Source organism: Electrophorus electricus, chromosome 4, assembly GCF_041902795.1.
Source record: "Electrophorus electricus isolate QZ-2024a chromosome 4, ASM4190279v1, whole genome shotgun sequence".
Taxonomy (NCBI): Eukaryota; Metazoa; Chordata; class Actinopteri; order Gymnotiformes; family Gymnotidae; genus Electrophorus; species Electrophorus electricus.
Genome location: NC_137500.1, coordinates 1,600,608 through 1,617,500, shown reverse-complemented (window position 1 = coordinate 1,617,500; position 16,893 = coordinate 1,600,608). Strand labels below are relative to the sequence as shown.

Here is a 16,893-nt window from a genome sequence, read left to right as displayed (position 1 = left end):
ACAGAGATTATTTGGTATATATGTATTCATACAGAGGTCACAGAGATTATTTGTTAGATGTGTATTAATACAGAGAGGTCACAGAGAGTATTTGGTAGACGTGTATTAATACAGAGAGGCCACAGAGAGTATTTGGTAGATGTGTATTAATACAGAGAGGTCACTTTGCATGTGCAGCACCTGCTTCAGTGCTCTGGGAGTGTTTATAGTCCTGTGAGTTTAACACTTCATGACTGAGAGCTGCCTGCCCCAGCAACTTCACCCACAGCAACCATGACTTTGATCCCCATCTTCATCTGCACACTGGCCCTCTGGACTCAAGGTAAAAGATCATTTTATGCTTTGCTTTTGAGGTGAATAACCTAAAAAAAACATGTCTTGTTTAATAAAATATTCTAAACCTTCTATTAACAGATATAAGCAACATAAGAAATGGAAAATAAAATATGATTTAATTTGGATTTACTTTGTTTTGTTTTGTTTTTCCCCCCAGAATCCATGTGTCAGGTGACTGTGACTCAGACTCCTGCAGTGAAATCTGCTCTTCCAGGAGACACAGTCACCATCAGATGTAGAACAAACCCTGCAGTGTATAATAATAACTTTTTAGCCTGGTACTTGCAGAAACCTGGAGAAGCTCCTAAACTCCTGATCTACGATGCTACTAACTTACAGTCAGGAACTCCAGCTCGTTTCAGTGGTAGTAGATCTGGATCTGACTTCACTCTGACCATCAGAGAGGTCCAGACTGAAGATGCTGGAGATTATTAGTGTCTGGGTTAATTTTTCCTCAGTGGTAGCTGAGTGTTCACACAGAGTCATACAAAAACCCCCCTCAGTCTGCACACACAACATACAAATCTATGAGCTACAACTGCCCAGGAATTCTGGAGAAGCTCCCAAACATCTCCCTTCTCTCTTTTCTTTGAGCAGCTGATCTCTCTGTTTCTGCTGGAGCAGGTGAAGACAAAATACTACAGTTATAACAATAACAACAACACATGGAATTTATCTAATGCTTATCAAGACCCCAAAGAGGCACATTTACACACACCCAGTGGAGCATCAGAAACCAGTCACACCACTGCAGTACTGAGGCCTTTGGTCTCTTGGGGCAGTTGTTCTTATAATAGAGCAGGTAGTTATTAGTGGAGAGAAATCTCTACTAATAGCATGACTGCTAAAGCAGTGTCAGTCATCTTCAGGAGGTTCTGTCCTGTTTAGAGGTGATGTAAGCACACACTAAAGCACTAATCACCATGTCTGTGCCTTCATCTGATTATTCTCAGCCACTGTGAAACACTTCTACCAAAAAATACAGTTCATGTTCATTATAAATGTTTATTACCAACAATCAAAGGTGTAAAAGTAGAGATATTTAGAGGGTAATGTTTAATAATCTTACTATAATTTACTAAATGCCACCAGCCAAAGAACATTTAGTAAAATCTTCTATCTCACACTAGAACATTTGCTTTGGTGTGAAGGACATGCCTGTGTCATAAATTCACTGTATGACTCAAATAATATAAAACATACCAAACATTAAGCAGTTATTTACTGTTACATTTATTACATTTAGCTTGAAGCTTTATTTTAAACAGATACCAGAGGCCTGGAGCATAAAGTTTCTATTATAAAATATTTTGGCAAAATATATTAGGACTGTGGGTTTTTAATAAAAAGTTGGTTGTTTTTTAATATAAAACCTGTACTTTCTTTTGCAATAAAAAACAACTTTATTACCTCCTAAGGGACCCATAACAATATTTTATTAAAACAGCCCAGCGTGTGTTAAAAAGTGATATGCGGTTAGTTTCAGGCATAAATTTACAAACAATAATAATATTATGGTATATGGAGAGGACCAAAGATGTTTTAGCACCCACTCCATGATGTTCCAAAAATACACTGACTTACACATTACAGTTTCTAGTGAATGAAACTTATGTTGAGTCATCTTATTTCCTGGTTCCTTAACAAACTTTAGCAAGAGTGGTCAAATAGCAACATTATCAAAGTTTAATCCTATAACTCATTACACACACGGACCTCTGAAGTACAGACAATTAGCACTTTAAAGGCATTTCTTGTTCTGTGCAATGTTGGCAAAGAATCTTCAATTAAGACTATAATGTTGTTTGTTCACATTTTTTATTTCATTTTGACCAATAAACAGAGGAACATTTGAGTAATAAACACAGACTATCTAAAAGACAGCACATTAATGAGTGAGAGGAGAACACTTCAGTACACATGTGGGAGTTTCACGCCTCAGCACACTGCTCTCTACTCAGTGTCTGTGTGACAGGAGACTGGGAGTCCTTGGTGGCCTCACAGGTCACTGTCTTCTTCAGCCACTCCTCCTTCTGGAGGGTCAGGGTGCTGCTCCAGCTGTAGAGGCCGTCCTTCTGCAGTAGCCCGGAGCTCTGGCTCACCCCCGAGCTCCAGCTGCTACCAGCTACCTTCCAGCTCAGCTTCCAGTCTGAGGGGAAGCCCTTGTTGGCCAGACACACGAGTGTGACCTTCTCCTGCTGCAGCTGTACAGTGGAGGGGGGCAGGACCGTGAGGGTGGGCGGGGCGTCACCTAGGAGACACAACACGGTCTACAGCTCAGACAGGCAGGAACCGTTAGCAGGAAAATCAGTTGTGTTTCACTTCCTCTTTTTGTGGAACTGAAATCAGAAATGAAATCAACAATATAATTTTCCATTGGCATTAAAACCCTGGACAGTATATTTAATTTATGAACCATTTAAATTAATATAATGTATAGTCATACATAGATTAAAATGGAAGTATATTTAACAGGCGGTGATTGTTCAGTATGCGAGTATGACGGTTAAAGTGCTTTGCATCGACAACCTCCAGTCAGGGACAAACACTTATACTAATGAAAATTAACCCAATAGGCAAAATAAAGGTTTGATGAGGGATTTTGCTGAAACATTTATGCTTTTACTAAAAAAACGCTAATAATGAGGTTCGATTTACACTAAAAGCTCGCAACACCACTGTAACGGTTAGGATAAACGCGCTAATAAATTCACCTTTAATGCGCTTTAATAAAGAGACATTTATTACAAACAATACCTACTTAAAATTGTGATTTACTGGGAATAAAAAGTGAAGTTCTTCTTACGTCCAGTGTCCTCCACACTAACTTCGTTTAAGGTCCGTACATAAACCTGCTCTAAACACACTGCCGTCTCCTTTCTTTACAGCGCCGTAGTTTAGCTTCAGAGTTAGTGAACGATACAACCCCAAAGACGCTTGTTTTTCTTTTCTTTTTTGTAATGAAAGAAATTATTAAATATGCTCCATACATACAATATACAATTAGAAAAAATATATAAAAATAAAAACAGAAGCTAATTTGAATACGGAGAAAACGTTATTTACATCCAACTGAGAGTTTTGAGTTGCGAAGTGTGCGTGTAAAGTGAATTCGATGATCCCTTTAAACTATTTCAGACTTATATCGTTATTGTTTATGCGTTAGATATATGTAGACTCTGTAGAATCATATCAATTGGTTACAAAAATGTGTTTTAGGAGATATTTTTCATATTTTTGTATACTACAAACACAACATTTAATGCAACATCCAATTCAAGATAATTTATCTAAAGACATACAAGGTTTTGATCCTTCAGTATGCGAGTATTGTGGTAAAAGTGAACTGCACCGATAAGTTCCAGTCAGGCACCGATTTTTCTGCCTTTTAAAATAAGCCCAGCATGCAGATGAAGGCTTGTGGAGAGATATTTCTGAAACATGTATGTTTTTACTACTGAACGACAATTAAGAAACTCTCCATCGGTATAAATTAAAAGGTCTATAAGGACATAGCAGCGGTTATGATATAGGAAGATTCTTAAGAAAGTCACAATTAGTCTATAAAAGAGTACTGGGTAGTTTACAAAACCACCGTGCATACAACGTTACATAATTTGTGATTAATAGTGAAGAAAAGTTAAAGTTTACTTACGTCCAACTGATAGTTTTGTTCCGCCACCCAAAGTCCCCCACAGAGCTACAATCTCCTTTACTGTCCGTCCAAAAACCTCCTGATCTAAACACGCCGCTCTCTCCACTATTTACCGCTTAATATGGAGCTTCGACATTAATGCTTTAGAAAACTCATAAAGGACTTACCCAAAATATTTTTTGATTTTTAAAATAATAAAATAAAACACACACATACATTCTATTATTAGATAAATTACATCGTAGTAGTTGTTGCTCCGTAAATCACAATAAATGCAATCGCAAAGTTTTTAAGTCTGAATTATCATCAAACATATCGATTGTGATTTCAGAAAATAACAACTTTTGTAAAAGCAGTGAAAGTTACTTACGTCCAATTGAGAGTTTTGTGCCGCCACCAAAAGTCAACCACAGTGACACAAACTCGTTCAGTGGTCGTGCAAAAACCTCCTGCACTAAAGAAGCCGCTCTCTCTGCACTTTAGAAAGCCTTTTTCAAAAGAGTAATAACGGATAGAATTAATACATTTCAAAATATGCAGGAAAATATCTAGGCATTAAAAAATAAATTAATATATATATTTTTCCCGTTTGTTCGTTTTTCGAATGTTACAGTTTGTCTTAATTGGTATTATCAAAACATATCTGTAATTAAGATGTTTAAAAAAATTATGTAAAATAAATTTTTTATTTTTGTTTTTTTGGACGTGTCAATATAATTTTACAAAGTCAATTATCAATGCTGACAAACGTAAGAGGACTAATTAAAGAGTTCTAGCTGAACAGTCCTGTTAAATTTACTTAATTTCTGGTAAATAACCAAATAATGATACAATAAAATGCTTATTTACTGCCTTGTTTTTGTTTGGCAGCATCTTTAGTACAAACAAATATGAAATCAAAGAATCAACAAAAACAACATTCACAGAGAGTGACACTGTAAACAAACAAACATTAAGATGCACTGAACAATGTGAGACTACCCTGCACTGGTTCTTGATAAAACACTACACTGATCTGAACGTCCAGATTGCGGAGTCATTGTATTAGGTGCACTACCCTGATCTGAGAGTCATTGTATTAGGATCTTGATAAGTAAAAGTGTCATAAATTGAAAATACAATTTTTTGTTCAAATATAAGTAAATGTAAGTATAATTAAGAAGCTTTAAATTGAATTTAAGAAAATATGCAAAAACAGAGACAATGCCCTGAGACTTCAGTGGGTCAAACATATTATCCAATTACACATGCTGATCCAGGATCAGTGTATCTGGTTGCAAAGACAGTCCAGTAATCCCACAGAAAACCAGTGAAGTCCTTGGGAAACAGGCGTGTTTTTACTGTCACGAAAGAGGGCACTTGATAGCTGCATGTCCATCTTTGATGTGGCCAGTGTGTTTTTGTTTATTGTTTGATTGTTGTCATTTAATTCTTCATTTAATCATTTCTGTCACTGACCCTACTTAGACTGGGTCATAACATCTGTTTCAGCAACATGGAACTCAATGTGCGTCAGAACCCTGGACAGCTCCCAGAACAGAGCTAATGAGACCCAGGTGAAGCTCATCAGAGAGACACTCCCGAACTCACCCAATCCACTGATCTCCAATCAGCCCAGAGCCAGATGAAGAGCCAGCTGTACTGAGGGAGGAACTGCAGTTGTCTCACACATTGCTCATCTTCTCAGAGCCAGTGATCTCCAAATGTGCAGAGAACTGAATAAAAATGCAGATTTACAAAACACATCAGATTCTTACCCAAATCTGGCCAATTATAAAGAGTTTTCTTTTTATATTCTTCTGTGTTTACTATTTGTTCTACAATGTATTGCACAGAAATAGCACAGGTCACATTGCACAACAGAAACCAACAAGTAGAAACAATAAATACCTCATAACAAAAGACTGCTGATCATGTAACTAAAACAGAGGTAAGCTTCTCTGTGTTTAGTTTTGAGTGAGCAATGGCAACTACATATTTATTTTGCTTATTGTAGATCAGTCTGTGATACACAGTAGAAGATCATTTCTATAAATTAGTGTGTTCTCTGTCATCTGAGGTCTGTGCATTGGGAGAATGAACAGCCAGGTCTCCTTGTATTTACTACCACATTTATTCATAGACAGAGAGGCCCAAAGGTCTAAACGTGATCTTAAACTACTATATACAGCTAACTATGCCTAGTACATTCTAGCCTTTCCTATGAATATAGTAATAGATAAAGCTGCATTTTACTAAAATTAATAAACTAAATATGTTTTTGTTTAGGTGATATTATGTGTCTATTTAGTTATCCATAACATTAACAACAGAAAACCAAACATTTTTTAAATATTTGTAATCTATTTGTCAAAGCTCATTAGACTGTAATATACATAATAGAAAATAAAGGGTATGTGTTGGGTTCGTTTCAGTTTATTCAATTGTGCTTGAACATTGTTTTTGATCATTGTTCCAGCTGGCAAACCCACGATGTCACAGGGTCTGTCCAATAGAACAGATCAAACTGAGCTAAGCTTCAGCTTCATCTTACCACAGAGCTGTAACGTGGCCCAAGTGCTGAAGGGTGTGGAGCAGGATGCACAGACTCTCTTGACACGGACGAACATTCATTTATGTAAAACACAAAGGTGTCCTGGTTTCTATGGTTTCTGTCTCATGTCTTTGTTTTGATTTACTTCCTTGATTTTGTTAAATTCTCTGATCCTCTTTAGCTTCACCAGTTTTGTTTAGTTCTTGTTAACCTGAGTATTTAATCCCTGTGTTTGTCTCAGTGTTTTGTTTAGTTCTAGTTAACCTGTCTATTTAATTCCTGTGTTTGTCTCAGTGTTTTGTTTAGTTCTAGTTAACCTGTGTATTTAATTCCTGTGTTTGTCTCAGTGTTTTGTTTAGTTCTAGTTAACCTGTGTATTTAATCCCTGTGTTTGTCTCAGTGTTTTGTTTAGTTCTAGTTAACCTGTGTATTTAATTCCTGTGTTTGTCTCAGTGTTTTGTTTAGTTCTAGTTAACCTGTGTATTTAATCCCTGTGTTTGTCTCAGTGTTTTGTTTAGTTCTTGTTAACCTGTGTATTTAATCCCTGTGTTTGTCTCAGTGTTTTGTTTAGTTCTAGTTAACCTGTGTATTTAATTCCTGTGTTTGTCTCAGTGTTTTGTTTAGTTCTAGTTAACCTGTGTATTTAATTCCTGTGTTTGTCTCAGTGTTTTGTTTAGTTCTAGTTAACCTGTGTATTTAATTCCTGTGTTTGTCTCAGTGTTTTGTTTAGTTCTAGTTAACCTGTGTATTTAATTCCTGTGTTTGTCTCAGTGTTTTGTTTAGTTCTAGTTAACCTGTGTATTTAATCCCTGTGTTTGTCTCAGTGTTTTGTTTAGTTCTAGTTAACCTGTGTATTTAATTCCTGTGTTTGTCTCAGTGTTTTGTTTAGTTCTAGTTAACCTGTGTATTTAATTCCTGTGTTTGTCTCAGTGTTTTGTTTAGTTCTAGTTAACCTGTGTATTTAATCCCTGTGTTTGTCTCAGTGTTTTGTTTAGTTCTAGTTAACCTGTGTATTTAATTCCTGTGTTTGTCTCAGTGTTTTGTTTAGTTCTAGTTAACCTGTGTATTTAATCCCTGTGTTTGTCTCAGTGTTTTGTTTAGTTCTAGTTAACCTGTGTATTTAATTCCTGTGTTTGTCTCAGTGTTTTGTTTAGTTCTAGTTAACCTGTGTATTTAATCCCTGTGTTTGCTTCAGTGTTTGGCTGATCATTTTTGTTTGATGTCTGGTTCTGTTATACTTGTAACATAGGCGGCACAGAGGAAGCAAGAGGCAATGTAGAACATACTTGTTCTTTATTTTCCATAAATTCTCTATAATCACACAAAATAACTCCAAGATGAGTACTCCTGTGGACAGCGTTTGCACTGACGGGCACTGAAGGTCTCTCTGAACCTGCAGGAATATATAATGACGTGATTATGATCAGGTGTCCCTGGTCAAAAGACAGATGATTGTGAACGGCGTATGTTAGTGGTACGGTCCTTGTTGGAATTGGGCATGTCCGTCCTAGTAGGGCACCGGCCTACCATGACAGAACCTCCCCCAAAGACCCCACCAAGCTCCTGGAACACAGCCGGCCCTGCCCACTCGAGGTAGGCTTCAGAGGGTACCACCTGTGGAAGGAGGTAATGAGGTTGGGGTCCAAAATCTGGCAGGCCAGAACCCAACTGCGCTCTTCCAGGCTGTACCCCTTCCAGTCCACCAGATATTGTAGTCCCCTCCCTCTTCTCCGGGAGTCCAGCAGGGTCCTTACTATATACGCCGGGCCCTCTTCCATTTCCAGAGGTAGAGGCGGGTCACCCGAGGGGTGTTCCTCCTCGGCAAGGGTCCCCTCAGTCACGGGCTTCAGAGCCGACACATGAATGGCCTGGGATGCCCTACTGTCCCCCGTTAGGCTGACCCTGTAGATCACCTCGTTGATTTTGTCAGTGATAGTGTAAGGGCCCTCATACCTTGCCCTGAGAGGTGGTTGATAAAACATATTCAAATGGGGTGAAGCCAGTTCCCGTGTTAGGCAGCGAGTTCTGCGCATACTCTGCCCACAGGAGGAACATGCTCCATGTCTCTGGATGGTGTTGACAGTAGAACTTACCTAGTTCCTGGTTCACCTGCTCTACCTGCCCATTAGCTTGAGGGTGGTAGCCTGATATTAAGCTGACTGTGATGTGGAGTTTACCTAACAGTTCTTTCTACACTCAGTCTGACACGATGTCCTCAGGTAGGCCAAACTGTCTGAACACCTGGCAGAACAATATGTCTGCTGTTTCAAGTGCGGTAGGCAGGGCTGCCAAAGGAACAAAATATAACATTTTGGAGACCTGGTCCACTACACTTAGGATGGTGGGACCATGGTTGGAGGGTCGTTGGCAGTGATAGTAGCTTCCCCACTGCAGTAATGCATAGTGTCTTATTGCAGTCAGCGCAGGCCACATATCTCACTATCTCCTCATTCATCGCCGGCCACCAATATCTTGCCCCGATAAGTTGCATGGTGTGAGTGGTACTAGGGTGTTCTGTCCCCAAAGAAGTGTGTGCCCATGTAATGAGGGATCCTCGATGTCTCGGTGGCACATAGAGGCGATTGGGTGGGCATTGTGGATGTGGGTTGGTTGTCTTTATATGTCGGTCCAGCTCCCACTCCAGAGAACCCAAGAAGCAAGAGGGAGAGAGAACAGGCTCCTAGCTTGTCGACAGTGCCTCCACATGGTGTTTCTGGGAGAGTGAGTCCGCTCAAGTGTTCTTCTCCCCAGGCCTATAGCTGACCTGGAACTGGAGCCGGGAATACAAAATTGACCACCTGGCTTGTCTAGCATTCAATCTCTTGGTGGTCTGGAGGTATTCCAGGTTTTTGTGGTAGGTATATACAGTAAATGGGTGTCACGCTCCCTCGGGCCAGTGCCTCCACTCCTCAACAACAGTTCCCTGTCTCCAATGCCATAGTTCCGCTCTGCTAGACTCCAGGAGAAGTATGCAATAGGCCTCAGACCCCTTCTCTCTCCTGTATGCTGAGACAGCACAGCACCCAATTCTATGTTGGAGGCATCCACCTCCACCACAAAAGGTCTCTCTGGGTTGAGCTGTCTTAACACTGGAGCTGTTGAGAAAGTGTTCCTTAGTTCCTCGAAGGCTTTCTCTACATCGGGAGTCCACTTGATCCTTTGGGCCAGACCCCGGAGCTGGTCAGTGAGGGGCCTTGCTAGTGAACTGAAGGACCTGATGAACCTCTGGTAGAAGTTGGCGAAGCCCAGAAAGCATTGGAGAGCCTTGTGTGTGAGAGGTCTGGGTCAGGCCGTTACTGCTTGCACTTTGCCTGGTTGCATGCTTACGTTCCCTTCTTGGATGACATAGCCCAGGAAGTCCACCTCTTTGTGGTGGAACTCACACTTCTCTGCCTTGCAGTATAATTTGTTCTGTAACAGGGTTCGGAGCGCGGTCCGTACATCTTGTACATGTTGGTTCCAGAAGGAGGAATAGATCAAGATGTTGTCTATATAGGTGATGACAGATCTTCCCAAGAACTTCCTAAGAACCTCATTAAACTGTATATCTATAATGCATTTGACTCCATCTCTGTTCAAAAGCCTTACAGATGTGGTGTAACCGTGGCTACGAAGACTGTTGTGAAGGTTGCTCTGTACACCGCTTTAGTGTTGGAGGGGATTCTACTGGTGTTGTGTCTAAGCTGGACACATCTCCACACACGGTGAGAGGTTTGAGGATTGGTAAGGGTTGGACAGAGATCCAGTAGGTTCTCAGTCCCATGTGGAAGATTTGGTTTAAAAAGGCAAGAAGCACAAGTGCTTTTGCATATGTAGTCAGGTATATGGTAAGACAATAGCGCCCTCTGTGGGTGATACTTAAATCAGTTAAGTTAAATCAGCTTGGTGTGTTATATTATTGTTCTCTGTGTAATAATGGAGTTCTTATTGTCTCAGTGGAACACAAGCAGATGGAGTATACTGGGAAAAAGCAAAGCTATACTGGGACAAGCAGAGGTATACTGGGAATAGAAAAAAACATAAAGGTGGTGTGAACTGCTAACCATAGTAGCTTGCTATAGTATGATTCCTCTCATCCACAGAGTGTGTCATTGTGCTGTATCACATCCTCCCCTTCAGCACCTGCAGTAGGTCCCAGCTGCAGCAGTGCAGTCTCTGTGCAGTCTGACTGAGGGAGGTTTTTGTACGACTCTCTAACACTGTGTGAACACCCAGCTACCACTGATCTCATGTGCACTCTGACAGTAGTAATCTCCTGTATCTTCAGTCTGGACTCCACTGATGGTCAAAGTGAAGTCAGATCCAGATCCACTACCACTGAAATGATCTGGAATACCTGATGCTCTCCTGTTAGTCCAGTGGATCAGGGGTTTATGAGTTTCTCCAATTTTCTGCAGGTACCAGGATACACAAGGTGGGGAACAGTCTGTGGGTGCAGGACTGATTCTACAGCTGATGGTGACTGTGTCTCCTGGAAGAGCAGATTTCACTGCAGGAGTCTGAGTCACAGTCACCTGACCTCTAGAACCTGAAAATAATAGACCAAAACATCACGGTAATTTAATACAGATTCATTTATTACTCAGATATGGTGATGTGATATTTTAGAAAAATGATCACAGACTGACATTACCTGGATCAGTTGTTCAATATAAAGCAGTGAGTTACCTTGAGTCCAGAGGGCCAGTGTGCAGATGAAGATGGGGATCAAAGTCATGGTTGCTGTGGGTGAAGTTTCTGGGGCAGGCAGCTCTCAGTCATGAAGTGTTAAACTCACAGGACTATAAACACTCCTAGAGCACTGAAGCAGGTGCTGCACATGCAAAGTGGCCTCTCTCTATGGAAATGATCTTCCTAATGTCATGGGAGTAAAGATGATCACATTCATACAGTTTATTAGACACTCTGTTCAATATGGAACCCTTTAATTACATTTCAGTTTTCAATGAAGACCTGGCAAAATGGACTCTTTAATCACTCTAACCAGAACATTTACAAACCAGACAGAATTATTGTCCTTGTTAAGGACATGTCATCACCAGTGAGTTTTCAGCACTGCATCTCCACTGAGTCCTGACTCCTGCTCTCAGTTAGGACATCAGGTCCTTATGGCACATATAAACACTTTCTGGATCCATGGGTGTGTTTGAGAAGTCCTACCTCTGTTCTGATCACAGTGGATGGAAATATGTTGCATTTTGACAATTGAAAATATGCTCTTGAAATACATAAAACAGATTATTCTGATTTTAGCAGAAAGATAATTCCCTATATTTAGTTTTTTGCTTGCAGCCTTGTTACTATACTGTAAATACAACAGTCAATACTATCTATACTATTGATGCTTCCATTGAAATGTTCATGTATAAAGGGAAAAGATATTTCCACTATTGCTGCAGTACATGTACTGCTGAAATTCCTGGCTGTCATTTCAGATATCGACCTACCAGATTACATTCAGTGTGATGTTGATGAAAATCTGTGACCAAATGAAGCGGACAAGGTCAAGTACCTTGAGAGGAACGAAGACTCAAAGGGGGTAGGGGGGCATCCTCCTCTGGCTGACAACGGACACTACAATAGCAATAATATAAACAATATAGACCAGAATAAGTATTGAGAGAAAGAAATTTTTTTTTTTTTTAAATGAGCAATGAATGTCTATTCCAGTTTTCTAGTCCTAGTCTGGTTTCGAAGGTGTATATGTGTCCAAAATGCTGCTGGCCTGAGTGGCACTGGGTGCAGGGCAGGACACACAAACCTCTTCAACGGTGCAAGACGTTTATTTACATTAAACATATAGAGATCTTGCATTGGGTGCCTGAAGACAGAAAGGCTGCAGTATCTAACAGTGAGTAGGAGTGAATGCATAGACAATCCATGGCTAGGCACTCAGTGTGCACATAAGTGCAACTGTCCAAGAGCGCACTTAAGAGCTCCCTATCGCTGGCATGAGCCTTTAGAGCCATGGAGAGGGTTCTGTGTCTGTGTGTTTCTCCAGGGTCACCCCACCAGTACCTGTGGCTATCCCGTAAGCCACCCAGTCTGTTCCTGTTCCTGGCATGAGAGAAGCTGCCCGGCCTGATCCTGTTCCATTTCCAGTATGTACGCTGTTTGTCCTATTCCCTAGTCTGAGTCACAGTCACCTGACCTCTAGAACCTGAAAATAATAGACCAAAACATCACGGTAATTTAATACAGATTCATTTATTACTCAGATATGGTGATGTGATATTTTAGAAAAATGATCACAGACTGACATTACCTGGATCAGTTGTTCAATATAAAGCAGTGAGTTACCTTGAGTCCAGAGGGCCAGTGTGCAGATGAAGATGGGGATCAAAGTCATGGTTGCTGTGGGTGAAGTTTCTGGGGCAGGCAGCTCTCAGTCATGAAGTGTTAAACTCACAGGACTATAAACACTCCTAGAGCACTGAAGCAGGTGCTGCACATGCAAAGTGGCCTCTCTCTATGGAAATGATCTTCCTAATGTCATGGGAGTAAAGATGATCACATTCATACAGTATATTAGACACTCTGTTCAATATGGAACCCTTTAATTACATTTCAGTTTTCAATGAAGACCTGGTAAAATGGACTCTTTTAATCACTCAGGCCTGTTCCCCTGTCGGACCTGCCTCTGCTGATCACTCCGGACTCCCTAGACCCCCCTGACCTACATAGCTCCACTTCTGGACCTCCCAGACCTGACGCTGAATGCCGTAGCCGCGTCTCCGGACCTCCTGAACCTGCCATTGACCACCTCAGCTGCACTCTCGAAACTCTCAGAACAGCTGTGGGCCATGGTTGTTACACTGCTGGACCCCCAGTCAGGCTCTTTTCCCAGTGTAGAGGACACTGCTCTGCTGGCCCCTGTCTGCAGTGCAGAGGTTGTTGCCCTGTCGGTCCCTACCTCTGGTGCGAGAGATGCTGCCCATCCTGATCCGGTTCCTGTTCCCAGCATATTGGATGCGACCAGTCCTGTTCCTGTTCCCTGCCTAGTGGAGTCCATCTGGCCTGTTCTCACCACCCAAGATGTCACTCAACCTATTCCTGTTTCCTGGGTCAAATCCATTCCTGTAGCTGTGCACTAGAACCCACCACCGCTGAACATCGCAGCCGCACCTCTGGATGCCCCGGACCCGTCAGTTCCTGTTCCTGGAGTGGAAGAAGCCACTCCATATGTCCCCATGCCTCGTGCCAGGCCTGTAGTCATGGTTATTCTTCAAGACTCCCCTCTGCCCCTAATAGCTGCTACAGGTGTGCCTCTTGAGACACTTGGAACTCTTTCGGTCACACCTCACAGTGATCCTTAAGTCCTCTCCGTCAGCCTCCCGGACCCATACAAATCCCGTATTTATGCCTGGTGCCTCTTCTGTACCTCCTCTGCCCCCTGAGGCAGCTGCACCAGCCCCCATTACTGCCCACTTGTCTGCTTCTGTTTCTTCAGTTCCTGTGTTGCCTACTCCTGTTCCTGGTTTTGTTCTTGTTCCTGTTCAAGTGTCAAGTGTCAAGTGTGAAAATTGTACATCCTGTTACCCTGCCTTGTGGGATTAGTGTTCCCTTTCCCATCCCAGAACCTGTAACCATGCCCACTGTGTATTTTGTTCCTGTACTTGTTTCTGTTATGATAAAAATACTGAACTCTGTCCTTGCTACTGTGACCAATCTCCATGTTTCTCCTCTCCTCTCCTCTCCTCTCCTCTCCTCTCCGCTCCTCTCCTGTCTCTGTGCCTCCTGTTCTGACCAGGTCTCCAGTCCCACTCCTTTTCCCCATCTGGCATCTGTCCCAACTCCACTACCTATCCCTGGTTTAATGTAGGCCTGGAATATCGACGTAGCCATGGTCAGCCTGTACAGCAAGACCAGATATTCATAATGGCCAGTAGACATGCTGAAAGCTGTATTCCACTCGTCACCCTCCTTAACCCAGTTATAGGCACTACGCAGATCTAGTTTAGTGAAAAACCTGGCTCCTCTCAGTTGTTCCAATGCTGCTGGAACCAGGGGGAGGGGATACAGGTACTGCACCAACAGTTTGCTGAGACCCCAGTAGTCCACGCAGGGTCTTAGGCCCCCATCCGTCTTCTTTACAAAGAAGACTCCGGCTGAGGCTGGAGAGGTAGAGGGGCGGATGTACCCTTGTTCCAGAGCCTCGGTGATGTACTGGTCCATTGCCCATTCCTCCTCCTGGAAGAGGGGATAGATTCTGCACCTGGGGGGTATTGCTCCCTCCTTGAAGGTTATAGCTCAGTCCCAGTCCTAATGGGGCAGAAGCTGTGCAGCCTTCATGGGACTAAAGACCTGCACCAAGTCCTCATACTCCTGGGGAATGGAGATTGGTCTATTGGCTCTGGGGCTCACTATCGAAGTCATTTGTAGCGATATCGCCTTGTTCGCGAAGCACTTCCGGCTGCATGAGGGCACCCACTGCAGGATTCAGTTCTCCCTCCACATCACCTGCGGGTTGTGAGTCCTCAGCCATGGCAGACCTAATGTGATAGTGGGAGAGGGATGGAAGGAGGAAAAAGGCGATACGCTCCTAGTGTCCATCTTGGGAGATGAGGAGGCCATGGGGAGTGACATGCGTGATGTAGCCAGAGCCTACCAGGCCCCCATCCAGGGCTTGTATGCTTAGCAAAGAGGGTAAAGCGATTGCCTTGAGCCCCAGTCTCTTAGCAAAGCCCCAGTCCATGACATTACCCGCAGCCCCCGAGTCAACTAGGGCAGATTTATATGACACCTCTCCCAACAGTTTAAACATGGAGCGAGATGGGGAACAACTCACTAAGTTGGTACCTCTCCGTTGATCTCCCCTTTTGGGCTGTACCCCTGCTGCATTCAGCTGCATGGGCTCCTCCGGGTTATCGGTCGGCCTGGCGGGTCCGGTTACCTTGCGTAGTTGGGAATTCTGTTGTATACATTGATGTTTTTTCTATAGGGGGTGGTCGTACGTTATGGCGAGGTGAACCACCTTGTTCAACGTGCTAGCCTCCTGCTTGCCGGCTGGTTCAGCCTGTCGTTCTGCCCTTAACCCATGTACAAAAGTATCAATCTGCACGGGCTCGTTCCACCATGTCCCCGCTGCCAGAGTCTGGAATTCCATAGCATACTCCGCCGCTGATCTTAATCCCTGATTAAACGTAGCAGCCTTTGTCCCCAGAGCCTCCCTTGGCACAGCTCTTATATCTCCCATGAAACCCGCGTAATCGTTCAGTAATGGCGAGTTGTTAGTAACCAGAGCTGCTCCCCAGACACAAGCCTTACCCGTGAGCCTGGAGATGATATACGATGCTTTGGCACAATCAGATAACTGCAGCTGATAAGCGAAAAACAGTTTGCACTGCACCGAGGATCCCTCGCAGGTTTCCGGATCTCCTCCATATGCCTCTGAGGAGGCAATTAAGACTCTTACCCCTTCAGGTGCAGAAGGACTGGCGGGGGAGGTAGTTCGTCCCTTGGGGCTCAAGGCCAGGCGGTTAAAATATTGGCTGAGGGTCTGCACCATCAATAGAACCTCCCTGATTTCCTGCCTATGTTGTTCAAGCGCTGCCATCTGAACAGTCAGCAGGTAAGTTCAGTCAGCACTGTTTGCTTCGCGTCCTGAAGGCTGCGAGGAAGCGAGAGGTGAGGTAGAACATACTTGTTCTTTATTTTCCATAAATTCTCTATAATCACACAATATAACTCCAGTTTAGTATACTTGTGGACAGCGTTTGCACCGATGGACACTGAATGTGTTTCTCCTGGTAGGGGACCGGCCTACCATGACAATGCTCTTTCAGACTAACTTGTGTTTTCTCTGCCTGATTATTGTTTCATGTTTCTCTCCTTGTTCCATTTCTTTGTTCACCCTGTTTTATTTTCTTCATCATGTCTGTCATTTCTTGTCGATGTGCCCGACTCCATGTTTCAACCCTGGAATATTCTGTCGAGCTGCCTTCCAAAAATGCCATACACTTCACTGACCTGCTGTCCGGTTAATGTGTACAGTTACAAATCAGTTACAACAGTTTTACAATAAGCTGGTTAAGGCACATAGCAATCATCCTTACGCTGCTGACAGTAGAGCGGCTGTAGTGGTTAAATTATTATAACTATTAAAGAGAGCACACAGACTGATACTTTCTTTCCAACAGAGATGTTCTTTAGTGCATCTGTAAAACCTGGCTCTCATCTGCTTTAAGCAGACTGTCAGCTAATTAGACCTATGTTCTCTATGTAAAGTAAATAAAAAGTAAAGGTTTACATCATTGTAAAGTAAAGATTTACATCATTGTATTATATATTCATCATATTCTCAGTTTGTGCTGCGATTAATAATCTAGAGAGACTTGCTGAAGTTAGGGAGATATGTGGGTTTGGACCA

The 16,893-nt window shown here is 42.6% G+C and overlaps 1 gene segment (V, D, J or C); it reads right to left on the bottom strand.

The window, feature by feature from the left end:
- Positions 1-2,137: 2,137 nt before the first annotated feature.
- On the bottom strand, positions 2,138-11,275 carry LOC145657388 (Ig kappa chain V-III region MOPC 63-like). The segment is given in 4 exon segments: positions 2,138-2,587; positions 3,992-4,051; positions 10,744-11,052; positions 11,193-11,275. Coding segments are annotated over 4 exon segments (738 nt in total).
- Positions 11,276-16,893: the final 5,618 nt, after the last annotated feature.